At 36.8% G+C, this 26,710-nt stretch overlaps 3 protein-coding genes across 14 annotated transcripts; 2 read left to right on the top strand and 1 right to left on the bottom strand.

Moving 5' to 3' along the window:
• The first annotated feature begins 383 nt into the window (after positions 1-383).
• Positions 384-22,822, top strand: zp3d.2 (zona pellucida glycoprotein 3d tandem duplicate 2). Of its 4 annotated transcripts, none has more exons than XM_079625883.1 (9): positions 384-521; positions 601-1,079; positions 1,672-1,787; positions 1,892-1,995; positions 2,072-2,246; positions 3,807-3,918; positions 4,076-4,164; positions 4,239-4,312; positions 4,510-6,014. In XM_079625883.1, the coding sequence occupies exons 2-9, from the start codon at positions 804-806 to the stop codon at positions 4,758-4,760; spliced, it is 1,197 nt and encodes a 398-aa protein (XP_079482009.1). In that variant the 5' UTR covers positions 384-521; positions 601-803; the 3' UTR covers positions 4,761-6,014. The 4 variants fall into 4 exon arrangements, with proteins under 4 accessions (XP_079482009.1, XP_079482010.1, XP_079482008.1 ...); XM_079625884.1 differs by having other exon boundaries at positions 386-480; positions 648-1,079; XM_079625882.1 differs by adding an exon at positions 22,749-22,822 and having other exon boundaries at positions 430-1,079; positions 4,510-4,742.
• Positions 6,228-20,133, bottom strand: fli1rs (Fli-1 proto-oncogene, ETS transcription factor-related sequence). Of its 6 annotated transcripts, none has more exons than XM_079625876.1 (10): positions 19,949-20,123; positions 13,044-13,249; positions 12,433-12,602; positions 10,271-10,474; positions 10,030-10,107; positions 8,538-8,606; positions 8,359-8,421; positions 8,201-8,248; positions 7,325-7,408; positions 6,228-7,188 (listed from the first exon to the last, which is right to left on the bottom strand). In XM_079625876.1, exons 1-10 carry the CDS (start codon positions 19,964-19,966, stop codon positions 6,668-6,670), a joined length of 1,461 nt encoding a protein of 486 aa, XP_079482002.1. In that variant the 5' UTR covers positions 19,967-20,123; the 3' UTR covers positions 6,228-6,667. The 6 variants fall into 6 exon arrangements, with proteins under 6 accessions (XP_079482002.1, XP_079482005.1, XP_079482001.1 ...); XM_079625879.1 differs by lacking the exon at positions 19,949-20,123 and adding an exon at positions 19,696-19,820; XM_079625875.1 differs by lacking the exon at positions 19,949-20,123 and adding an exon at positions 19,446-19,743.
• Positions 22,749-25,899, top strand: etsrp (ETS1-related protein). 4 transcript variants are annotated; one of them, XM_079625889.1, is made up of 8 exons: positions 22,749-22,995; positions 23,252-23,335; positions 24,014-24,124; positions 24,224-24,301; positions 24,385-24,582; positions 24,678-24,917; positions 25,029-25,147; positions 25,291-25,899. In XM_079625889.1, exons 2-8 carry the CDS (start codon positions 23,254-23,256, stop codon positions 25,561-25,563), a joined length of 1,101 nt encoding a protein of 366 aa, XP_079482015.1. In that variant the 5' UTR covers positions 22,749-22,995; positions 23,252-23,253; the 3' UTR covers positions 25,564-25,899. The 4 variants fall into 4 exon arrangements, with proteins under 4 accessions (XP_079482015.1, XP_079482017.1, XP_079482018.1 ...); XM_079625891.1 differs by having other exon boundaries at positions 22,858-22,995; positions 24,047-24,124; XM_079625892.1 differs by having other exon boundaries at positions 22,860-22,989; positions 24,047-24,124.
• Positions 25,900-26,710: the final 811 nt, after the last annotated feature.

Below are 26,710 nucleotides of genomic sequence, written 5' to 3'. Positions count from 1 at the left end.
TTCTGGAATATGAAACAAAGGAGATTAGCCGTTACCAGAGTGAATTTGGATAACATTAAAGCCATTCAAAGTGAAAAATAGGGGGATGTCATATTTCAGTATAACTCTGTTGTACATTTATGTAACCTGTTGCATGTTGCTGTTCACATCAGAACAATTAGACCAAAATGCTTTCTAAAATACAGGCAAGAGAAGTTTAGACATCAACAGGATAAATTTGAGGAACATTAAAGACAGTCTGTAAATAATATTAAGAACAATAATGTAAATTAACAATGAAATCTAGTATTAGTGCATTGATGTATAAATAATAATCAGAGAAAGGTAAAAAAAAAAAAAAAAAAAAAATTATAATAATAACAATAACCAGAGATCACTTGATCACGTGAAAGAAACGCTGATTCTGTTTTGAGATCTGCTCGAAAGAACCGGTTCGTGTAAATGATTCGGACTTCTATCAACAGTGCTTGAAGACGACAGGTGCTTTAATTACCCATCTCGGTTATGTGAAATATGTCAAGGTTGTTTGAGTGATTGTGACTATTACTTTGATGCTGTATAGAGATATGAAGCTTTATTTTCCAGTATTATTTACTTTAGTGGTCTTTTTCTCCACATATGTTTACGCGTTACGAACTGCGCCTAAGCACGCGATCAATTCGACCTCAGATTCGGAACTGGATATACGATTTGGAGAAGATTTTGAAGGATCTGCAGTCAAGCTTCTTGGCTCGCCATATTTGCAACTTCCCATTTTCCAACATTCCAGAATCCCCCTTTTGGACAAAGTGCAGTTCACTCCAATGCATGGGTCAGGTCGTGAACAACTGCCCGAAGAGACGAAAGAAGTCCTCGTGCCGCGCGCCAGAGTACGCTCGAGCTCCCGTCGTCGTGGTCGATCACAACAAGTAAAAGTCGTCTGCCAAATGAAGAAAATGATCGTTAAAGTCAACAAACAGATTTTAGGACTCGATGGCTTGGGGTCTGAGCTAAAACTGGGAACATGTGACATCAGCAAGACAACAAAGCACTATCATGTGTTTATTTACGACATGGATCAGTGTGCTAGTAAAAGACAGGTGTGCTTAGTTGGTTTGGTTTTCTTTGTCTTTTTTGTTTGTTTGCATTTTTTCCTCCATACTTAAGGGCTACGCATGTTGTATGTCTGTGTTGCTTATTGTATTTTGTCTATTACCTTTTTAATTTGATAACTTCACAATAGTGCCTACGTTTGCAAACATTGTGGAAACTAATAGGCAGCAAAAAAATATGACAAAGCCAAAATGGTATGGGAAAAAAATCAAGGAATAGTTTACCAAAAATTTAACACATAAGAAGATACTTTGAAGAATATGGGTAACCAAACAGAACCAGGGCCTTGTTGACGTCCATAGTATGGAGGGGAAAAAATACTAAGGAAGTCAATGGGGCCCATCAACGGTTTGGTTACTGACATTCTTCAAAATATCTTTTGTGTTTGGCATCAGAAGAAATAAACTCATACAGGTTTAGAACAACTTGAGGGTGAGTAAATGGTGTAAAAATTAAAAGATTTATGTGAACTATCGCTTTAAGGCACTTGGGGAAAAAATCATAGTTGAACTCATTCAACTCAGGGCCTCCATATTCACTAGATAAACTTTGAAATTATCTTTGTCTTTTTGAATGCAGTTAATTAACAAAAGAGTAACATATTCCAACATACTGCGCTTCTCTCCGGGGGTGGACCTGTGGCCAATCCGCCGTGCCATGCCTTTCTCGCTCCCTGTTGAGTGTCACTTTAACAGGTAAATCGATGTCTTTAGTTGTACCAGATTTGTGTTGATTATATGTTCCACTTAAACTTGTAGTACTTTTAACAATCAAACACCCATGATCTTTTCCCCCCCAGATATCACTACTCATACAAAATTGGTTACATACCACAAGTCAGACTTCAGAACCACTTCAAGCCCCTGAGAACAGTGGACAGCATTGTACTAACTCCCCGTGATGGTAAATAAGGTTTGACTAATGTAAACTAGAACTCATTCTGTTTCAGTCAATGAATCGTCACGTCTCTGTCTTTTAGAGCTGTGGAGAAGATTATCCCCCACAGAAGAGTACACCCTTGGTCACCCCATGTACTTTCAGGCAGACGGACCCCCTCTCAATGAGGATAAGAGGCTGTTTGTGGATTCCTGTTATGTGACTATCAGCAGTTCTCGTTTGTCTCTGCCACGATTTACAATCATTGAAAACCACGGGTAACACTTTGTTAATTTAACCCTATAAAGCCTACTGTATCGTATTTTAAACAAAATGTCTAAGCTAAGGCCTCTAAATGATCAGCATCATCCTTTGCTGAAAACCCACAATCTGCTACATGCCTTCTGTCATCTGATTGATAGTTTAAACTTTTAGTTTAGTCTTTTAGTATAATTCTAAAACTTCCCCCTTCAGCTTGTGGTACTTGCCTTTTTTCTGTGAAATAATTTTTATAAAGTTAACGTAAGAATACATTTTAGATTGTTAAATTAGGTTTACTTGGTTATCCATACAGAAGTTTTTTTTTTTTTTTTTTTTTGAAAAATCATGTTAAAATGTATCAGGGTGTTTTCACATCTGTAGTTCGGTTCATTTGGTCCGGACCAAGGGTCTGGTTTGCTCTGGTCCAAATCAGTTGATGAAACGAAGTAACGAACCAAAATGCAGTCACGTGACAACATCCACATCACTCGTTGGCCAGATGTGTCTTGAACGTCGTATTTCCACTTTGATTGGTCAGAATTAACGTGCAGGGAAATTCCAACTTTGAAAGTAAACAAAGAGGAGGAAAATCCGGCAGACAATGCGCCTCTTTTTACTATGGAGAGACGACTGCGTGGGCTGATTGTAACCCTGGTCATCATAGTTTATTATATAGTTCCACACCACTTTAGGCAAACAATAACATCTGAGAATGAAGCGAGGATGCGGCTTGAAAATAATATTTTAATGCACGCACGCAAGTCACTTCAGGAGGAGACATGCATTAATGTTGTTAAACAGTGACATAATGCACAGCGCAGCTGGTTTAGTCCAAAAATGTGCAGTTCTTTGGCAGTTGGGTCTGTTCGAGGTCGGATCACGTTCTCACCACAAACGAACCACTTGTTTGATCTGCTTTTGGTGCGATTGCTGCATTCACACCTGCCCAAACGAACCGCACAAAGTGGGACAACGAACTAGTGCGATTCAACCGGACTAAATGAGGCAGGTGTGAAAGCACCCGCTTTTGAGGAACATTGATTTGTACATCTCTCAAACATTGTATTGCATTGCATTTGGTTTTGTCCCCCCACAATTAAAACTACAGAGGTTTGATCACAAGCATTTAAATATCATCTGACAGACATATAATTAGGATCTATAGAGTGACAATTTATATGTCTAGGCATTTTATGTAAGTAGTCTTCTATACTGTTATAAAGATCTCACTTTTCAAGCTATCAGAAATTCATTTTACGGTTTGACCATATAAATCACAGCAACTGAATCAAATTGGAGATTTTTGCTCAGTTTTGGGCCTCTGGATAAAATTGAGGATTGTTTTGTTTTTCCTCCGAGTATGAGCTCCACATTCTTCTATATCGTACTATATGAGCCGTAAAAGCCTGATGTATCATTATACTCCGCAAACAACACTCATGTAAACTTTTTTTAGATTTCTTTGTTTTAGAACTGTTCCATTTTGGGGGGCTATTACTACATATCCCAGACTTAACAGGGTTAGGGGGAAATTGAAGACAAAACTTGACAATATGTATGTACTTTTTTTATTTCAGGTGCATGATTGATAGCATGAGCAGCAGGTGGTCCAGATTCATTCAAAGTGGACAAAGGAATGTTGTGCGGTTCTCATTGGATGCTTTTCTTTTCCATGGAATGTTGGGAAAGGTAAAATAATAAGCAACAATGGCATGCTGCTGTCATACAATTTCAGTAAAATGTTGCATGCTTTTACGAATAAGGCTCTTGATTTTTTTTTTTTTTTTTTTGATCAGAATAACATTTGAGTCCGTTTATTGAGGTTGCCTGTTCTTTTTATTCTCAGCATCTTTACATGCATTGTGAAATATCTGTCAGAAGTTTAGATCCAACGGCAAGTGCAAAGTCCTGCACTTATAACCAGTCAACAAAACGGTATATTGAGTTTTGGTTTGCATTGTGATAATTCAAAACTGGATTGGTACTAATTCAGATAATTTCTTCTTCAGATGGGAAGAATTATACAGTTCAAATGCTGTGTGCCTCTGCTGTGACTCCACGTGTCTGTCTTCTGACCTGTCTGGTGAGAAACCTCGAGTGATCCTACTTTTAACAATTTGAATAGTTTAAAAGTCGGTTTTCATGAAGTACGCTGTTGGTATATATATCTTTTCATAGCATTGCATTGAGAGTAGATGCAATAATGCCTGTAAAAGTCTTGCCACATCATGGAAGTAACAAGATTTTACCCCAAGCCCTTTTTCATTATTCCATGTACAGCATCCAGTAAGGTCATCACCAGTGAGCCCTGGATCATGGAGTCTGATTTGAACATAGTTGAGGAAGAGGAAACAACTTCATTTCTGCCAGAGGAGGTGGGAACAGGCTTTGTTCACGCAATAACCACACCGGCAGCTGAGATTGGACCTCGTAATTTTGTGCCAGACTCCGCTGTGGTGGAAGAAGTGGAGGAAGACGACAAATTTGAGGAGACACGCAGAACCTTTGAGGAGGTATTTGGATTGGTTTAAAGAAAGTCGGACTTTATAAAGACATTTTGATTTAGTTTTCACCGTTTAATTGCACTTGAAGTGTTAATAAATACATGACACACTTTTGAAATTTGCATGTTTTCCCCCCATTTTTATGTTTTTATAGTGTCATTTTAGATAACGTATCAATGACTTTGTTTCCATTCACTTATTTTATGTGAAAAAATATGCTGGATGGAAACACCAAGACATGCAAAATTCTAAAATGCGCAACAAAATCTCACGTGACTTGTGATTGGATAACTGGACTAACCAGTGAATCAATCTCATTGCACAGCATCTCAAATGTTGGTTTGATCATTCTGAAATACCTTAGACAAAGTCTGTCATCGCAATAGGTGGGTTTAATTCCCTCCCAGAAGCATCTCACTTGATTGCATTCCTCAAACACAGGCATCCGAACACAAGATAACATGACAGTCTTTATAAGGTATCATCTGTGCATTGATTCTGATTCAAGTCATTATGATGTATGAAAAAAAGAGCCACAGTGGCTCCTGATTATAGCAACTTCCATTTTTATTACAGATATTTTGTGCCAGTTTCTCAGGAAGTGATGATTTTGTTTTCTTGAACACATTTAATGCATTTTGTTTAATGCAACATTTCAATTTTAAATTCCAAGTTAAATTTGCAACTTTGGATGGAAACATAGCTACTGAAATATGGTGCGAGATAGTAATTGTAACTTGGGAAGTTGCTAAATGTGTTTGATCAGGATAAGTACATGTGGAACACTCTACCAATGCACCCAAAAATGACACTCTATGTAACATCTATCATATTTAAAAAATAATAATGTCTAGACTACAAAAACCCTCCCTGCTGCATTAAATATAAACAACAGGGCAGGGTGAGCCCATGAGTTCTTGCTGCTTGACAGAAATTCTTATTCCATTATCTTGATGATGTGTCAGAAATTGCCAGTTCACCTTATTCAGTCACAGTTTTGATCACATGTCCAGTATATGTTCTGCTTCCTGTTCTTAGCTGATAGGAGCAGAGCACATTTTACTGAAATTCATGTTGTTCATAGAAATCTCAAATCCATTCCAATAGGACAAATCGATAAAACGCATGCATGCATGCGTACTACGAAGACATGCATGACATGCAGACAAAAATATGAATTAAGAATTCTTTCTCTTTTACTAAATCATGACCACGTTGTACTAATTTGTTCCCTCCTTTTGATTTAACTAAAACAAGGGAACTAATAACCATGCATGAAAGCAAATTAAAAAAATTAAAAGCAAAAAAAAAAAATCTTAAGATGATTGTCTCTCTTAGACGATGGTGTAGAGCAAAAGCCATCTTGTTCAGTATACAAATAAAATGAACTAACATTGAACGTATTGACTTCTGAGCACACAAATTTTGAAAGGGCCGTTTTAATGTAATGAATAGATGGGTAGTCTACAATAATAAAATTCACAGATGCATTAAGTGAGCTACATGTTTTATTGGTTTAAAATATAATGTTAAACATAGGGGAGTGACGTTATTTGATTTAAAAAAACAAAAAAGTCTGTACAAAGGCACACTTGCATACAAAGGCATATTATATATTTAAAACATAAGAGATGATTATGCTTTTTAGGGATGTCAGAGCAGTCTTTTTAAAGCCTTATATAAAACATGCAAAACATATTTACAATTTAGCCCCGAAGACATACATTTGTGTTTGATTATGCATAACCTGTACATAAAATGCCATGAGATGGAGAACTTGAGACTTTGATATTGCTACAGTGGTTTTTGGATTGGATAATGATCCCGAAAAGTTGCAAGTTTGTTATTCTGTTATTCTCGGTTGTCTTCAGCAACTTAATGAATCAGAAAGAAAACCAAGTGTACGAAAGCCAGGGCTTTACAATTAGACCTTTTCAGTAATAAGAGTTCAAATGAGAGTGAGTGCTGGGATGTCGTGGCATGGGTGAGCTGGGATAGACAACCCCTGTTGCTGAGTTCCAGTAGGTGGTAGGTGGAAAGAAATTCCCAGAGGAAACGGGCATAGGGGCTGTATGACTGCCCATGAAGTTCATTTTTGGCTGGTGGCTGTGGTAGCTCTGCACATACGGCACTTCGGCCTGGTATTTGAGCACGCCTCCTTCTGGAGGATGGTTTTGATGGGATTGGGAGATGCCCTGGAAATCGAATTTGTATGCATAACGCTTGCCGTGCACCTTGGTCATGATGTTTTTGTCGTAGTAGTAGCGGAGGGCACGGCTGAGCTTGTCATAGTTCATGTTAGGCTTGCTTTTTCGCTCCCCCCAGCGCTTGGCCACCTCATCTGGGTCGGTCATCTTGAATTCTCCGTTCGTGCCCTCCCAGGTGATGATGGTAGAATTGTTGCTGTCAGACAGCAGCTCCAACAAGAACTGCCACAGCTGGATCTGACCAGAGCCTGTGTGAAAATAAAGAGTGTCAGAGATCTTTAGCAGAGGATTGAAGGCCCTTTTAAGGCAGCTTTGTTTTCTCCAAATGTGACCTTTTTAGTATGTTGTACACAGAAACAGAATGTGGGTCGGTCAGACACCTACCCACAGTCCTGTCAGTGCTGGTGACGGGCAGGTTGTTAGAATTTTGTTTGGTCGTTCGGATCTTGGTGTGGAATGGTTTCGTTTCTGTGTGAAGAAGGTCGGGCAAACAGAGTCATACTGATCATGATGTGCTTGGTTTGTAAATTATTGTTTATTTATTTTTAGGCCTTCAGGTCTTAACATTAAAAAAATCTAAATATACACTGTTCAAAGGTTTGGGGTTGGGAATGTGTTTTTTTTAAATGTTTATGCATTTATTTAATCAAAATACAATAATTATTTTTTACTGTTTTCTATTGTATATATTTATTAATTAATATATTTATTACTGTGATGGAAAAGCTGAATTTTCAGTGTCTTAAGATCCTTCGGAAATCTGTTGATTTGGTGTTCAAGAAATATTTCTTGTCAATGTTGAAAACCGTTGTGCTGCTTAATGTTTTTGTGATACATTTTTTTCAGGATGTTTTTTCTAACGATGCGAGTGTTAATTGTCACTTTTGATCAACTTAGTGTGTCCTTGCTGAATAAAAGTACTAATTTCTATCAACAGCAACAAAATCCTGACCCCAAACGTTTGAACAATACTGTGTGTATATATATATTTCTTAAATTATTGAAAATATATAATGTAAATAATTTAGTTTTATTGTCTTGGATATATTAAATTTGTCCAGGTTATAATAACATTAGGAATATTCAGTTATATAATTGATATAACTGAACCCAAGTATATATTCTCATCTCAGTTATTTCATTATGAAAGGGCATAACTTTGTGCCAAAACTGTGCATCCAAAGACTCCATACTCTAAAAAGGCCACATTTGTTGTTCATTTAACAGTAATGCATTTACAATTTCATGATTATTTCTTACCTGGATTTGCAAGACGGCTGCTAATGGGACCTAATGCTTGGTAGGGGTCTGTAAAGATGGAAAATATACAATACTGATTAGATATTTCAAGGTGTAGTGTGTAACAAAAAGATGATTAAAAGAAGTTTAATCGAGTATTGAATTGTGCACTTGTCAACCTTGTGGAAGTCTTGGTGGAGGCTCTGAAATTCTGGTGTTGTGCTGATGTTCGATTGGAGAACCTGTGATTTTTAAAAAGGTGAGTTTTATTTTATTTATTTGGTTATGGTGAACGATTCCATATTTGTATAACATTTTGCAACTTCATGATGTTTTTGTGATCGCAGAGCAACCATACCTTTTGGGACAGCTGGCAAGGCGCTTGAGGACCAACTGTTCCTTCTGCCGATCTCCTCAAAGCTGTTTTCTGTGTGGAAGCAAAGTCAGATAGGAGCAGTTAACAAAAGGGAGATTTTACAGGAAAGGATGACTTTAAAGAGTAAGGAGAAGGGCAACCACAGAAGGAAGGAAGCCCTGCATTAAAGATCCCTAAGGAGAGACGCAGGGCAGAACAAAGCCAGGAGCAAAACGGTAAGAAGGCCTGAAGATGGCACACAATTCCTCAGGGGATTGTCCTTTTGTTCTAACTGATTCTCTTTGCCACAGAATAGTCAATTGTGTCCTAACCTGAGCTCTACACCCCTTACTTCCTGTCATGATGCAGCTGTTTCCTGTCTGAAAACGCAACGATTCAAAAACCTTGCAACACTTGGGTCAAAATTCATTGAGGAAACACACCAGTCCTTATAGCACCTCTCTATATTCAATCTTAGCCAATGGAATTATTTCAGAACAATAACTTCTATACATCTTACCTACGGTATATTATTTAGTTAAATTAAACAAGTCAACCAACAGAGGCTATGCTTTACAGTATTTTTTAGCTTTGTTTAGGACTGTTTTTAGGCATGTAAAACTAAAGTAACCATGTGACTGTTTCCTTGCTGAGCAAACTGGCCACCTGAGCAAAAACATTCTTTATACCAGACCTGTACAGAGTATGTACACACAAAAAGTGTAGTGTACACATCATGCAGTTGTAACTTTTAACTTTAATGTGCCATTTCTATTTGATTTGACCCTTGATGTAACTTGGTGATATTAAATAAAACATTTTTGAAAACAAGCAGTTAATTCAGAATTCACTAATGAAGCACATTTACCAAGAGAAAAAATAATAATTCAAAAAATCTTGAAATGCTTCAATTTGTTTGAATAATATAGTATATTATTAAATTATAAGGAAAACAAACTAAAGCATTTACACCGATCTAATAGAAAAATATATATAAAAAATATTTTAAAAAACATGATTTCTTTTGGCTCTTTCATACGCACTCATATTCTCTTTCTATGAAACCTGTTAACCGCATTCCCCGGTTCTAACTCTATAGCGACACAGACTATAGTGGTTGACCAGAGCACTGCAATTATTTCTTGTTCAGATAACAATCATGGATTTCCCCACACACTTCGCGTATGTCCTCTGCGCAGCATTTTATTCTTTTTGCACGCAGTTTAGAGGGAACATTGCATGTGATTTATTGGAGGGCAGAAACTGCAGTATGATATGTATATATATATATATATATATATATATGTGTATTCACTGGGTCATTAGAGTTCCTGAAAATATCTTCAGGAACGAAATATATTTTGTTGCATTAATATAAAATATGGTGTACGTTTATACAGAGGCTCCAAGTTCAGCCCATTCAATCAGCATTTGCAAACAGAAGTATATAAAACATATTTGATCCTCAAAAAAATGTCAAAGTAGTTTGACTTACCAGCTTTCACCTGTAGTCTTGGCTGTGGTTGTGTATTGGTTGGGGTTGGGGTTGTTGGGTAGGAAAAAGTGGGACTACCTGAGTGAACAGTAGTAAAGAAAACAAGCTTTCAATCTACTGTGTGTGTATATATATAAACCGTTATTTCCTGAATGATAAAAGTCGTTTCCTGATGTTTTGTTGACCGAATCAAGAAATAGTAATAGATTATTCATATTGAATTACGGGAGAAGTTCCTTACTCTCCCGGAGGTAGTTTAGGTGGGAAAGCAGGATGTCTGTATTGTATGCGGAAGTGAGACGCATCATGTCCTCTTTGGTCATTTTGCAGAGTGCTTTTCCATCCAGGGTATGGAAGAGGGACACGTCCACATCGGAGAGGCCGTATTCCTTTATCGCCCAGTCTACCCACTGCCGCACGTGGTCTTGTGTCCATACTTCTGGGTCTAAAGCAGGACAGAAGCAAGAATAAAATGAGGAACAAGTGCTTCAGCTGTGGCAGGACTGATCAGACTCAGAGTTCAAACATGAGGTAAAAGAAGAGTCAATGCACTCTTTGTTACGGTTCTCTCACTAAGACAGTGCTGATGTTTTTTGTACTTAACTAAGGGGTTTGTAATGTTATATAAGCCAAGGGATCGCGGTCGGTCATGGTTAACTTGGCTCAGTTAGCCCCTGCTGGTAAAGGTCATAACTACATCATCTGGTTCAAAAAGCATCTCCACTGTGTTCTGAATAAATTATTTATTTTACTTCATTTCTATATTTTACTTATGTTTTTTTAGCCATTGTCTGGAGCAGCTGCCATTGAGATGGAGAGAGATGTCCGTTAGCATTCCCATTCAAGTATTATAGACCTTGTGTTATAAGCCACCATGCTCTCTTATTTGTCCTTGAAATATGACGTCATATCCGAGTATTATGAGCATTATAATTGTTTGAGTCTGGGTGACTCATGAGGAGGTATCCCATACACTCACTGTCGCACAATGCATGGAGCGACTCCACCGTTCTGCCCTTTTAATAATGTTACAGCGACCTTCAAAACACCTCCCTGAAGATAACGCCGCATCCTAATTGGTTTGTGAGTCAAGAGTGATTATCTCTGTTGGAATCTATGCAATCATTTGTAGTTTAGTCTGCTGGGTTACAGGGATCTAGTAGAAGGAAAGGCATCAGTGTGTTTTTCTTTCTTTTGTAAAGTTACAAACCTGCCTTTTTCCCACAAAGCACAAGTTCCTAAGTGATGCAAGAGCCGGTGGTCACTGCATAATTACCACATATCTTTGTTTAGACATCTATACATCCTCTAGTTTTAGAAATTGGTCAACTCCAGACTAAATCTGTCTAGTGCTCAAGTTCTCAAAAAACTAGTGTTAGAGACTTATTTGAATACTATTAAAGTATTTATTGACATCTTGAATTAGCTTTTATTTTTATATTTTAATTTCAATTCAAGTTTACTTTAGTGAAGCTTTTTATCTAATATTGCAGTTTTATATTATTTTAGCTTAATTTAATTTACCAAATATGGTTTATAATGTTTTAGCGAACAAGAGTCAACATGGAGTCAAAACTGAAATAAACTATTTACTTAATACATGTTCCTAAATAGGTGCATGCTATTTCAAAAGGAGAATTTTTTTTATTTGTAATCTTTCATATAATTATAATCTGAACTTTTTATCAAAATAACCATATTACCAAGCTTACAGAGGCCTACTACATGATCCAATCTGTTCATAGATAAAATCAAATTCTGACTTATATATTTATATATATATATATATATATATCCTTTTTCACTCTTACATTCACTACCATTCAAAAGGTTGGGGTTGGTATGAATTGTAATGTTTTTGAAAGAATTCTCTCACCAAGGCTGCATTTATTTGATGGAAAATACAGTAAAAACAGTAATATTGTGAAATGTTTTTCCAGTTTAAAATAACTATTCTAATTTAAGTATATTTTCAAATAGAATGTATTCCAGTAAAGCAAAGCTGAATTTTCAGCACACTACGCCAGTTTTCATTGTCGCATGATCTTCTGAAATCATTCTAATATGCTGATTTGAAACATTTCTTATCGATGTTGAAAACAGTTCTGCTGCTTAATATGTTTGAGGAAAATGTGATTATTTTCCGTGTATGATTCGTTAATGTATACAAAGTTCAAAAAAACATTTGAAAAAGAATTAAATTAGAAGTGTCTTTACTGTCACTTTTGATAAAATCGATGCATCCTTGCTGAATATATTTTTTTCTTCTTTTTTTTAAACTTAGTTTATGTAGTGCATGTCTCATTACAGAAGTAAAAAGGCTTGTGAATGCCTTTTCATGAATACAGTCAGACACCGCTTCCTGTACAACATTTACTCTTATATGGAAACTACAGATCTCACCTGCTGGTACAATCACCCTCTTCTCCTCTGTGACGCTGCTGGGTGGGGTGGCATTCTGTGGGCTACTCCGTGGCTCTGGATAAGAAGCCTGGTAGGCCAATGGTCCCCCATCACTGTTACTCATGTGCCGGGTCCTTTTAGTCACACTGCAGTCCACTGGGGATTCACGGCTATGGCGTGGAATGAAGAAAATATGAAATGGCTCAATCCAAATGTTTTTGTTTTAAATGCACACAGTTATGGCGTTAAAGGAACAGTTTAAATGTCTCCTGAAAATGCTTTATGACAGGTTTTTACATTAGTGATGCTGAATGGCACTGGTTTCTCGCTTGTAACGTGTCAAGCAACATGGCGGGTTTAAATATAAAGAAGTCTGAATATGCAATATGTCTTTATTCAAATGGCACCTATGACCCATATGGACTATTTTATGGGGCATGCGTGTCTGTTGTCATTGTGTGGAAAAGAGCAGCTTGGACATTCTGTTTAACTTCTCATTTTGTTCCCATAAGAAAGCAAGCAATATAGATTTGGAATGACATGAAGGGGAGTAAATTATGGCAGAATTAATGTTTTGAGGGATCCGTGGGCATCCGTGTTTGGTTCCCCACCTGGTTCCGTTGATGTGTTCTGCTCTCTTGGCAGGGTTTTGTGTGGCTGATCCGGTCCAGTCTGGCTCAGTCGGTTCTAGGCTGTCTTCAGAACCCTGTCTGAACACTGTAGGCGAGGTGATCTCTCCCTTCATGTGCATGGTCTGGGGACCGCTGAACGGCGACTCGAATATGGACTGGTCTTCACTCACCACCGATAGAGCTTCCTGTGATGTATACAATACACAATGGTTATGTAAACGAAAAACTAATTAGTCAAACCACTTGATTTAGGTGGATAACAAATCAGGATAGAAATAACTGTATATCATTTAGTCAGTAATTCAAGAACACGGATGTTACGGGTTTCCGCTACTATCGCTATGCTGTGACTTTCTAATCAGTGACTGATGTCGTAAGAATTCATTTGTGGGCACGGACTCATTAAGGTTCTGGACAAAAAAAAACAACTAAAGAGTTAATAGAATAGAAAGTATATTGAATGACAGAAATGCCACCTAAAACATTTTTAATTTGGCGCTAAAATGACTTATGACCTCTTAATGTTCAGCAATGGGATATTAATTTTGAAACTTAAAAACAGTTTATCGGAATAGTTTAAGGCGTTTTTTTTTTTTACTTCCAGGTAGATATGACTTGGCACTAGAGTCAAATTAGTTGTGAGTCAAATTAGAAATTGCGACATTTGTGCCTTTATTTCCTGTGTTTAATGTTAGTAGTCTGCACTGAATGGCTCTGGTATAGGTGTGTCTGTTTGAAACTTCAAAAAGACGTTTTAAACATTCAAATGTATGTAAGTGTTTGTGTGTGAATAAATGTTTGTGTTATAGATGAATTCAGGGAGCTTGTTTAGAAGGCTTTAGTATTGTCTTTAGGACTGACATACGTCAGCACTGAGCTTTTTCGGTGGCTCACAGGAAATCTGGCCCCCATGTGCAGTGAAACCTTTTGGCATGGGGCATGAGATAGGAAACAGAGGAGTGGTAGAAATGTGGGTCATTTAAAGCTGAAAAACAAATTTGTTCTGAATGCTGAGAGGTTGAGGGTCACCAAACAGGGAGGAGGCAGCATTGTAGAGTGCTTTCACCTGACCTAACTATTGCAAACTTGCTGTGAGAAGCTGTTTCGGTGTTCAGTTTCATAAAGTGGTTGTGATGGCATCGTTTACCTATAAATTGCTTTTTGGTCAAATGTTGCATTATGTATATTTCAGATTAAGTCTATCGTAGAAGAATGTTCTCTATAGCGGTCCCAACCAACAACATCTTCGGATGTTTGGTTATGTTGTCAAATCAGAATTGGATTGAGGATCCCATAATTTGAATTGAAGCAGGCAGCAAACAGGAGGAAGAATTGCACTTCAAATTTGAATGTTAGGAAGTAGAAGTACAATTAATTGAAATTCAAACAAATAAGATGCATTAAGACAACTTTGAATGTTGGTTTGACCGTACCTTGTTTGAAAGTTTGGAAAAAAAGATTAAAAACCATTGAAGGTTTCTAGGCCTTACCGACATAACAAAGGATGGATGGATTGATTTGTGGCAGCAAGCCAAGAAGACTCTTAAAATGTCTTCTAGCACTAGCATTATGGGATCTCTGCTCTAGTAGAGAAGTGAAAGCAAGCTCAAAACAAGGCCAAGCCGAGAGCTGAAACCGTTTTCACAGCCTATGTCTGTGTGCATTTGCCTGCGACAGTCTTGTGTACAAATGTACAATGAATAACAAAGTGCAATCCACAGCCTCAGCTTATGGCACAGGTGATGCTAAACTTGCTGCTGATCTGAGTAGGAGAGGCGACATGCACTAAAAATGTATGTGCAGCCTCTCTTGCATTGTCCAACACCCTTTGAAAATTCACTCGAGGTAGATTTAAAATGGATCATTTGGATCAGTGTAAAAATGCATGGAGCAAATGTGCTAGTTGGATAACTGATGTATTCAGTTCATTCTACAATCCTAAAACACAATTGATACCAGGCCACTTTTTACAGCCAGCTTTAACTGAGCTGGTATTTCATTCTGCAGTTAAAATTATTCTGCACCTATGCACCTTTTAAACCACAACCGCATACATAGTACTGCTCTCTGTCCTCCAAAGTGATGAACATAAACATACTCTACCCTGGCCACCAATGCCACAACTGACTTCCTGTTCAATGAGTTTCATATCGGTCTCTGTTGCTGAGAAACCTAATGCAATATTTTAGCAAACATAAACTGCATGCTGTGTGCAAAATGTCGAAGTCAAGGTCAGTGAGATTAATGTGCATCTCACATCAAAAACAAAGCGAGATGCACATAAACAGTCATGCCATTGTTGTGCTGTCCTTGGAGCCGCTGGGTGCCTGTGACATGCATGCAGTGTTTTCAAGTCAATTGCAACAGACCTCCATTTGGTCTTGTGAAAGAAATTCTCATTTTGTCACAACAAAGCTTGTGGTAGAGCTACGCTGCATGGAGAAATGCGCAGTGCTTTTAGGTTTTGGAGGTTTTGCACAGAAACTAATCGCACAGTAAATCACCATCAAAAGGGTGGAACAGATTTGCTAGATTACTGCTAGTTAACTGAGCAAAGAGAATTTTTTTTCAAAGCTGTACAATCTGATGCATGCTACATAAAGAACCTAAGAGCACTGTGGTCAATCTTTGGTAATGAAACCAGGTTATGAAATGTCCTTTTCCTTACAATGGGACATCTTAAGGTTAATGTGTATATTTCTTTCTCTGTCACGAACAAGACTGTTGGCATAATCATATTTTAGCTGGTTTGTTGTGGTAATTTGTTAGAATTGAAACTACAAATAAGGTGTGCACATCTGAAATCCAATTTGAGCTCAGGTGCAGGACAAAAATAAAATGATAAATAAAAAAAATAAAAGCAGCTCCAATTAATTTTTTCGCCAAACAGCGCAACTGACAAAATACTGACAAAATGTTGGTAGTAAACTTGGCTTGCAGTATAGGGTAAAAATCACAGTAAATTGCAGAAGTCAGACATGCAAAAAAAAACGTCCCAGCTTACACTATTTGACCATGTTCTCTTAAAAATTCTGTTAAGGTAGAAGTACACTTTATACCATAGTCATGCATAACAATCATCTCAAATATTATGATTCATTCTCATCATTTTAAATATAAATGAGTGTGCAATTCCTTAACTCCCTGTTATAATTTAGTTTATAAAAATATTTAACCCTCTCTGAGGCTGCTCGTGTGGCGGTCAAAAATGTCAAAATTGTTGTTGTTTTTATTCAATGAAATGGATGTACTATATTTTAGCTTGATACTGTTTTTTTATTTAATTTTTTGTGGTACTAAATTTATATTTATGGAATAGTTATGATGTATTTATTACATGTTAACCATTTTTTTGAGCATAGACCTGAAAATAAAATGTCCAACTTAAACTGTTGTAAATCTTAAATGCTTTGGAGCACACACTTAAGTTTTGCTCTATGTTTTTAAAGAAGACACTTGGCAGATTATCGCTGAAGTGAAAAACCTTATAGAGGTGTACGTCTATTATTATGAAAACTGCACAAAAATGCTTGAAATGGATATTTTCCAAACATATTTTACTCTAAAACTGTGAGAAAATCAAAGCCATAAATCTAAACTAGTTGTTCCAAATTTGAACTTTATATATTATATATAAATTAGCTTTCTGTAAGATTTTGTTTGGGTGCAGTACCAAATGTTTCCACTAGATAAAATTCGTATCCCATTCATTTCCAGCAAAACAATTGTGAATTTTTTTTTTTAGAACCATTAAACATTTTCGAATCATGACCATGTATATACATCTTTTTGCTCACATAGCAAGTGCCAAAACCACCAAGTTTCGTACCATTCCGATGAAGTAAAATTTTTATTAAAAAAACAAAACTTTTGGTAAAAAAAAATAACAGAACAGCATGTGTGAACCCAATAAATAACTGTACAAAATAAATAATAATTATAATAAAAAAAAATTAGGGAAGATCCGGGTTGTTTGGCACAGGATTACTAAAGATTTTATAAAAATAACTTTCAGAAAGATATATTTAAATATATCAATGTTAGTTTATATCCACGTTGATTCAGAACAAATAGATATAGGCTATAGACATTTATGTTTTAATTAATATTTGGAAGACTTGATACATTTTGTTCGGCTGGTGGCATAATTTACCAGTGTTGGTCAAACAAAGAAAGATTAAACCTTTCATTAAGGTACATGAATATAAATACATGCATTTAAAACTAGAAGTATGTGATTCAAATTATAGTACATTTTATCATAAAATAATTATACCATGTGTTAAGTGATGTTAGTTTGGTTTAAAATACCCATTTGTATCATTTCTGTTTGTGGTTTCTTCTCTTGCCTTTAATATTATGCTAACCAACCCCACAAGGATAATGACAACACCACAGAGGATGTTGAACAGTTTCAGCACACGATAATCTTTTGCCTTTTTTTCTGTTATTAATCCAAGAGTTTTTATTTCATCTGGGTGATCCTGCTGCTTGTTTCGCCAGAGATCTTTAACAAAGAATTAAAAATGTGCCAACCAACCCTGGTCTCACCCACCACATGTTCACTTTTCGTTTGCTGTAGTGTTTGCATGTCAGACTGACTGACTTAACTCTGCAGTCAGTACAATCTACGAAACCGAATACAGCTTTGATAGCCTACTTCTTAACAGCGGGGACCGTCACGACTGAGGGAACAAATCGTTTTATTTGTTTCGTTTGGTCGTTTAGTTACTGACATAACGGCTACATTATTAGTTAGTCTGCTACCCGTGTGAGGATTTCTCAAATCAGTAAAAAATAATTTACAAATAATAACGATAAAATATAAACATCATGTTAAAATAAATAGTAATAACACTACAAATAACAATGCAACTTATTAGTTATAATAGCTACAATTTATAAAAGTTGGGTTATAATTGATAGTTTTATATAGCTGTTACAGATTTTAAGAATTTGTATAGATATTTTAAAGAGCTGTAACTGATGCACGAGAATGTCCTCATGAATCATAATCTATAGCGAGAACTTTCACAGTTATGTTAGTCATGTTCGTTTTGCGAGAGTGAAAGAAAGCAGAAGTTGACGTTAAGGCATGCTGATTTTGCAAAGAGACACGCAGCTGCGCTCTGAGCTGCAAAAACACTTTGTGGTTTTCACAAGTTTTTATCAGCAACATCTTGCAAGTAAAGATGGGGGCGATTTTCTGAGGAGAGCCTGCTTTACTGGTCCGCCACAGCGCGTGGAGACGAAACACGTTCGATTTTGCTTCAGTTTATTGTCCGGATAATTTAATTGAAATGCGGAACAATGCATTGGCATCGCACATCTATCGAATCAGTTTTGTTTTGTCAGTCTTTGTTGCCTTTTTTCGAACAGAGACTCCGGAAGTGTGTGCGGAAAGTCTGAGGTTTGAGACAGGAAGCCTGCTGAGTTCTGATAACGACACCTGACAAGCGCCCAGCACTTTGCTATAAATTATTCCTTCAAGAACTAAATCAGGCATGGAATAGCCTGCAAACACGTAACAGAGGAATTGTTGCAATATCTCTCTGCTCTGTTACAAAGGGGATGTATCATTGCGTAAAGTCGACAAGCTGAATCAACACAATTTTCGCCAACAGAATTAACAATAATAAAATAAAACAACTCTGATGACTGACTTTCAAAGTTATTCGCCAATCGAACAAACTAAGACGTTGAATTAGAATGTTTGCGATGTTATTTTTTACAGATTAAATTGCGCTTGTTTGAAGACAACATCAATTTAAAACGAAAATATACCCTAGCTGTTGTTCGATAAAGAAAAAACTTAAGTTTTTTTCTACCTACTAAATATTATAAAATAATCAGGAAACAACTATCAAACAATAGGCTAACTTAAATTGTTTTAGGTTAGTAACTATTTCAGTAGCCTAGCTATTTTAAAATTAATTTAAATACGGCCAATAATGCCTGCATGGGATTTTAGCGATGTTTGTGTCATTTTATGATTTTTAAAAAATCTTTATGAATGTACAAGTGGATTTAAGCTTTTCTAAAATAACAACCAGCCTTCACCAAGCGTGTGGAAGGTTAGTTCGTTTTCTAAACTTCACAACATTATGTAGCTATACTCGATAGTTTTCATAACGAATAAAACACGTAGCCTCGTAATTTATTAATAATAACATCCGCTGTTGCTTGCCACCATTTTCTGCATACTGTTATCATCCCAATATAATCCAAATAAATTCAGTCAGTTTATCACAGTAAATGCGCATTAATATGTTTGTTCTTGTCGACGTGTCATGAATAATTGAACGAGCTGAAAGTAAACATAATAACAATATCAGACGCTATTAGATTGGTTATTTTTAAAGTAGCCTATCCACAGAATACCTTGTTGTTGGCGCCATAAAGCCACCTGCCTCGAGAGCGCCCCGCCATAATTGTGCCATATGTGAAATTCAGTAGCCTATATTGTTTTCCAGCTGGCATTTTCTTGAGTTTTCGTTGTTCTTTGATAATTGAAAAAGAACTTAGCTACCTGTACCTAATCGTCTTGGAAAGATCATTAAATATGCCAGTGCATACTAGTGCGTAACTGTTTAAAAATAAAAAACAAATGGAATAACAAATTTGTGCATACCCTCTCTCGCGCGCGCTCTGGACACCATTTCGGTTTTTATCTGAGTCTAAATGTTGTAGCGGTTTCTTGTGTTATTAAAGAGCCGACATTCAACCACGAACGGGAAGGAAGAGGAAATTTTGTACAAGAAGGAAAGAGTGGGGACCTGCATCACCGCCTTGCCTCTCTCACCAGTAGTCGCGCTAACCGTGTGGGTGGTTGCGCACTCGCTACTCATTTTCAGAACAGACAATAAACCAGATCAAACGCCTACCTTAATAGTACAGTCCATTGCAGAATTCGGTGGAGTTCATGAAGAAAATACTTTGGTAAACTTAAGCTATATAAACCTAGGTACTTTGATAACCCAGCTGAAACGCATCGACTTGTGTGCACAGGCGCATTTAGTCATCGGCGCAAACCATACTATTTTCGCTTAGACCATAACCGGATGGCAACGGGTTTTTTTTCTTTTTGAGCTCTCCTTTCTAAAATTGGGAAGTGAAGTCACACAAAAGCATCTAGCTCTGTTCCTTATTGGTGAACTCTTATTGCACCAACTCCTCAGAATATTTGTTAAACCAAAACGCCCTATTTAAAGTTCACTGACAATAATGAGATTTTAAAATCCGTTACAAAGTTTGTTCATTTATTTATTTACTTTTTAATCTGACATTTTTCTTAACATGATATAATTGTTTTCATCATCTTCATATGAAACCAAGAATAGCATTCTTAGTTGATTTATTACTTAGTTGATTTAGCATTTTTACTAAATCTTTGTTTTTATATACCACTTATGGTAACATGAAAAACCTTTACATTTGGAAACTTTCCATTCCACAAAAGGTTCTTTATTGTGGAAGAAAAAAAGAAGTTATTCCACTCTTAAAAATAAAGATTCCAAAAGTTGTTTTGTTTGTTTGGTTTTTAAGCAACGATGCCATACCATTTTAGGTTCCCAAAGAACCAGTGAATAGTTCTTTAAAATAACCTTCTTCTTTTTTTGGGGTGTGACAAACATTTTAACTATCTAAATAACATTTGTCCACTATAAAGAACAGTTTGTGCAATAAAAAGGTTCTGGATGTTGAAGATTCTTCATGGAACCATTGATGTCAATAAAGATTCTTTATTTTTTAAGGGTGTAGTCTTTCCCTTTTTTTGATCAACAATAAGAACATGTAGCCTACAGGAGCTTTATTTATGTTATTTAGACATCCTTTATTAACTAATGTGTTTGTACATGTTTTCTAAACATAGCCTACCAAGTTTACTATAGCGACAGGAAATCGCGACTTAAATTGAATTCTCAAACCTCAAACAAGTGATATGAAACGCCATATCAGTGTCATGAATCAACAGCTGCAAAAATGCTCTCCAAAACTGAAAATAATCGGTTGTGTTATGAACATATAGATTGTAGGCTATAGGCTACGATTAATAGCCTTCATATAAGAATAAAAAGCAGATATTGATTAGTCATTAAACATTGCTTAATAGTTTCATATTTTAAACTTAATTATTCTGGGAAAGTATTTTAACAACATTAAGATACGTTTAAAAAAACAATTGCTTCGACACATTCGACGTCTAGCAGGGGCGCGCGTGTGTTGAGGTGCCATGGGAATTTGACACTGATTGTATCCTCTTCAGTGAGCGACTCCTTCAATCACGACTCAGCCCTTGCACGATTTGGCAACTTACTTTTCCAGATGTATTTTTTCTGCACGCCGGAGGAAAATGGCCTGAGGTGTTTGTTTATACAAGACCCTTGGGTTGGTCTTATCTGTCCAAAGCACTCACGCCGTGATTTCAGGCCTCCTCGACTCGGAATTTTACAGACCATTGTTCTCTTGAATGGCTTTTAAAGATACGAACCCCTCATTAAAGTCAAAGTTACTGGTTCTGATTGATCTTATTCCTAACTTCCAGTTAGAACATTTCTCCTCTCATAACTTTATAATGATGTATTTTGATGAGTTTGGTGATAGTAGACCCCAAAAAATAACTTTAATTGTTCAAGTTGGTCGTGTACGCCTATATTAGCCTAATATAGTTCCGTTAAAATCGACTGAATGCAATTCAAATGTAGCCTACCATAGGCCTATAATTTATAAAGCCTATTCTTACATATTTGGTATCCTAAATCCTGACTTAAAACCAGTCGCATGCAAAACCACGAAAACGTTGCTGTTGTAGCCTAGTCTTCATATTTTATAATACACTTTATTAAGTTATCCGTGTTACAGTCTAATTAAATTTAAGTAGCCTACTGAGTAATAATAATTAATAGCTATGTAGCCTACTTTGTATAAGTAGGGTTAGGAATAGGGGTTGGTTTATGGTTAGTTGCATCTAATTATGCATAGCTCATTTATTATTGCTACAGTACATGTAACGTGTAACAAGGACATTGTAAAATAAAGTGTTACCTAATAATATGACTAAATATGGCCTGTCAAATCATAATTATAATAGTAATTTTCATAGGCTGCTTTATTATTATTATTATTATTATGACTAGCAGTAGCTAATAAAAAGTCATAAGGCTTTGCTTTTAGAATTTTATAGTAGCCTATAATTAGCCTAGTTTTTAGTGGCCTACTATTGGAAGACATTTTACATTTTTTCATGAATGAAACAAAGGCTATGAAGGACAGACGTACAATGGTAGCTACCGTCTGATGAGTGTCACGTTTTGTATTCCATAGTTTCGTGTCAACAGGAACTTTGGGTGGGCATATGCTATATCTTCAATAGCCTATTTTCCAGAGTTTCGTGTCACCAGGATTTTTTAAATGTTTTCAATGTTTCGTCAAGCTGTTTGATTAACACTCATTCAGAATAGTAGGCCTAATTAAGCGGACTGTAATTTAATTCGTGAAACGTCTACCCTAAATAGGCCTAGGGTTAATATGTCTATCGTCTTAACGTTTCAGCCTTTTATTCTTACTTACAACTATTCAAAACTCAAACGTTTTTAGGTCGAACGGTCTTGCATTTGGAAAAATAAATAGGAAGGGACATGTCAGTCAAACCTGTCCAGTGATGTTTTTTCTGCTCCCCCATAGACACCTTTTCTATGAATGGAAGGGTAACAAATCTGTGGTCGTGACTCCTGTCTGACGTCACGATTAGTTAGAGGAGGGAAACGCAGTCACGACGCATTCCTTCACAAGTCGCGCGGACACGCCCCATCGCGCGCGGCCTCTTTATAACGGTCCCGGTGAAGCACCAACAGTCAACAGGATTGTTAGCCAGCGCTTGAGGCTGTAGTAAATCCTTTATATCTGGAATAAGGACTCTGAGAAGGTAAAGGTAAGGTTTTCTCTTCAAGATTGTAATCTGTCAATTGTAATTTGAAATTCTTAATCTGTATTATCGGTGTTTGAATCACTGACTGGCATTAAAAATAATGGACTGTTTTACACTCACATGTGTTTAATAAAATATAAAGAATTTGAGAATAAGAGTAATGGAATAAGTAGGCCAACCAAACAAAACTAACCCAATGAAGCAAATGCAAATTCTATATTAGTTTACTTTATCTAAATGATTCTGTTTTTTTCTTCAGATATGGAAATGTATCAAGCTGGATTTTACACCGAAGACTTCAGAACTCAGGAGGTTCCTGGTGGTTTTGACTTCAGCTCATATGGTAAAATCTGATTTCAACACATTTTTCTCTATACAGTCTTTAAATAGGCTGTCTTTATATAAAATCTCCTGTTATCTCTCTCTGTCTATAGCCTAAATGATAACGTCAAAGCCCATATTTGCAGTTATCACATTCAGTTTGCCCTCAAGGGGAAAATCTGTCAGATTTTGTGGGATTTAGTATTTCTCCAGCTTTGTTTCCTGAATGTCCGTGCAAAACATTTCCGCTGTCCTTGAGCTGCAATGCCAGAATTGCAACACCCCTGTCAAAACCCTAAAAATTAGACCTTGACATCTTGTTTGTGTGCACTAATTCAAAGCTCATCAGGAAAAGGGGATGTCAGGCTTTGCATGCTGTGAGATTTAGGAATGTCCAAACCAGGGATGTAGCGAGAGAAAAAAAAGGGGGTGGTTGGGTTAAAGATACACCCGTTTTTTTTCTGCTCCCTCCCTTTCTTCCTAATCCTTTCCTCCAGACTTCCTCCTCAAACAGATTTAGCACCCCCTCTCCTACTCCCTTCTTCATCACTCTGTCACAGACACTTTTATTCCTAGCACAGTTCAGACTAGGTGTAGAAAACTTTATGGGAGCTTGCATACATGAATCCATTGTTAATTCTAGAATACACGATTTCTTCTGGCTCTCATTCATTTCACATCTTTGATGATGTACCTCCAGACTGCAGTGGTGAAGACCTGTCCTTTTTATTAGACAGCAAAGGACCTGTCCATCAGCAGTATCCAGAAACCTATTCAGAGCCCCAGAAGGAGCATTTGCACAGTGCTAAAGGTAAGCATCTCATTATGCACAAATTCCTGGTCATTATATTAATAATGCAACCCAGTATTCTAACAATTACAAACATTAATGTGTGTTTTTATTGTATAGGTCACACTCTTATCGACTCTGGACTATTCAATCTGGACTCCTTCCCTGAGTTTAGCTGCTGGTCATCATACACTAATAGTAAGTATCAAATACATTACATTTACAATGTAGAAACTCGTCTTTTAAGTGGCCTGGCCTCATACTGTGTAATTTTTCCATAGTTCCAGAAGGAATGGTAGCAGACAGGCAGCAGGTTGCCTTTCAGGAATCTACTCAAACCTACCAGAACCTCGTCCCTTTATGCACTCCAGCACCAAGCAGCACATTCAGCCCAGGGATGGACACCAGCAGCCATTACCAACCTGGGAAAGGTCCGAGTCACAGAGGAGCAACCGGTACCGTCAATCTGGACCATCTGGGTAAGCATTTGAGAGATGCATATTGTTATATATTCATTTTTAAAATAACCTAAAATATTGAAATATTAACTTTTTTTTTTTTTTTTTTGGTGTAGGTGATACAGATAGACCTTATGCCTTGTATGAAGCAGAGCAGCAAAGCAGGTCTTCATACTGGTCCGACTACCCCTCACCCACTTATTGCACTTCCATGCTTAGGCAGCCGGCATCCTCTTCATCACCTCCGGTTCCTCAATCCTCTGAGCAATTCTGCCCCCGTGTGGTCAAACGGCGTAGCGCACCATCTCAAAGATCAGACAGAGAGGGTGAAATGACACCAATGTCCACCTATCCAGGTGAGCAATTGTTACAGAAGCCTTTGAAGCATACATATTTTTCATAACTGAAAAAGAGAATAATTTAGTCTCGTCAGGATATACGACTTAGTACTGTTTGTTCTCCATCAGGATCTGGGCCGATACAGCTTTGGCAGTTTCTGCTGGAACTCCTGCTTGATTCTTCTTGCCACACTTTCATTAGCTGGACTGGGGATGGCTGGGAGTTTAAAATGTCAGATCCTGCAGAGGTAAGATTCATACCGCAACCAAAACAAAACATGTAGTGTCTCAAAACATCAAAAGAGAATATATCTTTACATCTGGAATTTTCATATTCGCTCAGTTGTTCTAAATAAAAAGATTGGCTTAACATCTCCCTTGTATCCTCCAGGTGGCGAAGCGGTGGGGCCAGTGTAAGAACAAGCCCAAAATGAACTACGAGAAGCTAAGTCGTGGTCTGCGTTACTACTACCACAAAAACATCATTCACAAAACAGCAGGGAAGCGCTACGTCTACCGCTTTGTCTGTGACGTGCAAGGCATGCTTGGGAAAACGGCGCTCGAGGTCTTTGCAAGTCTAAACATCTCTCCACCAAATGCAGCATCTCCACAGTCTGTAAGCACAACCAGACCGGCGGAAAACACAGAGTCCTGGGCGCATTAGAGGAGGACATTTTCAAATGCCTGTAATGATCGAAAAAGAACTGTAGAACCATGCCCTGGAAATAGTAACAACAAAGAAATGACTGACTGTTCCGTTCAAAGATATGTACTTTAAACTGATTTGGACTTTTGAATGAGCGATATATATTTAAAAACAGATCTGAAATAAGCCATCAAATGCAGTTAGATGCTTTTAGAAAACATTGTTAGCTACCTCTCTTGACGTTGGAACACTAATCTTGTAAATTTCTTATTTTTTTCTTAAGTAAACTGATGTTTTGACATCAGATTGTGAATTCTTGTAAATAAATTGAATGTTACAGTGTGTCTTTTCACAAAAATGTTGTTACTCTGTTTCATTTAGTCAAGTTAAGTCACCTTTATTTTTATAGTGCTTTATACAATACAGATTGTTTCAAAGCAGCTTTATAGTGATCAACAGGAAAATAATTAAATGATGCAAACATAGTTAAATTCAGCAGTAAAGCATGTGTCACCTACTATGTCCTACAGGTGGAGTGCCAGTGAGTATTTATGGTAATTGACTTGTACATTGCTCAATATATTCCACCCTCTAGTGCTCTCTTTTTTTTTTACTTCATCCGGAATAGTACACAACTTGGTGATTTGCTTATGCAAATGTAAAATTAGTAGTTCAAACATTAAACCGCATATACAGGAAGTTCAAAACTGCCTAAAGTTATCAAATGAAGTGTGGACCCGGAGGATTAACAAATGTGAAGCTTTGAGGGTGTTGATGGATTCGATCTGCTCCATCTTTGATCATCATTTTGAATCCGATACGGACGTAGTCTGACAAAAATGCTATTCAAAATGTTGCTTTTTTTATGAAAGTTCCCCACATTCAAGTGTTGATAAAAAAGAATGCATGAAAATATAATAAAATGTTTTTTAAAATTGAAAGAGTTAAAGTACAGTTGAAGGCATATTTCAAGTAGACTATACATTTTTTTTATACCTAATAAAGGAACATAGTAGTGATTTTGTTCGCTTAAAGAAAACTTACAAGTATAGGCCTACTTTCTGTATAAAACTACTAAACTAGTAGTAGCCTTAGTACTGAGAGATACTTCAAAGTTTAGGCATATCTTTATAAGCTAAAAAAAAGTGCTACACGTATAGTAAAC

This window comes from Phoxinus phoxinus (assembly GCF_949152265.1).
Source record: "Phoxinus phoxinus genome assembly, chromosome: 10".
NCBI lineage: Eukaryota > Metazoa > Chordata > Actinopteri > Cypriniformes > Leuciscidae > Phoxinus > Phoxinus phoxinus.
The sequence above is the reverse complement of the archived record's forward strand: the minus strand, read 5'-3'. Positions and strand labels throughout refer to the sequence as shown.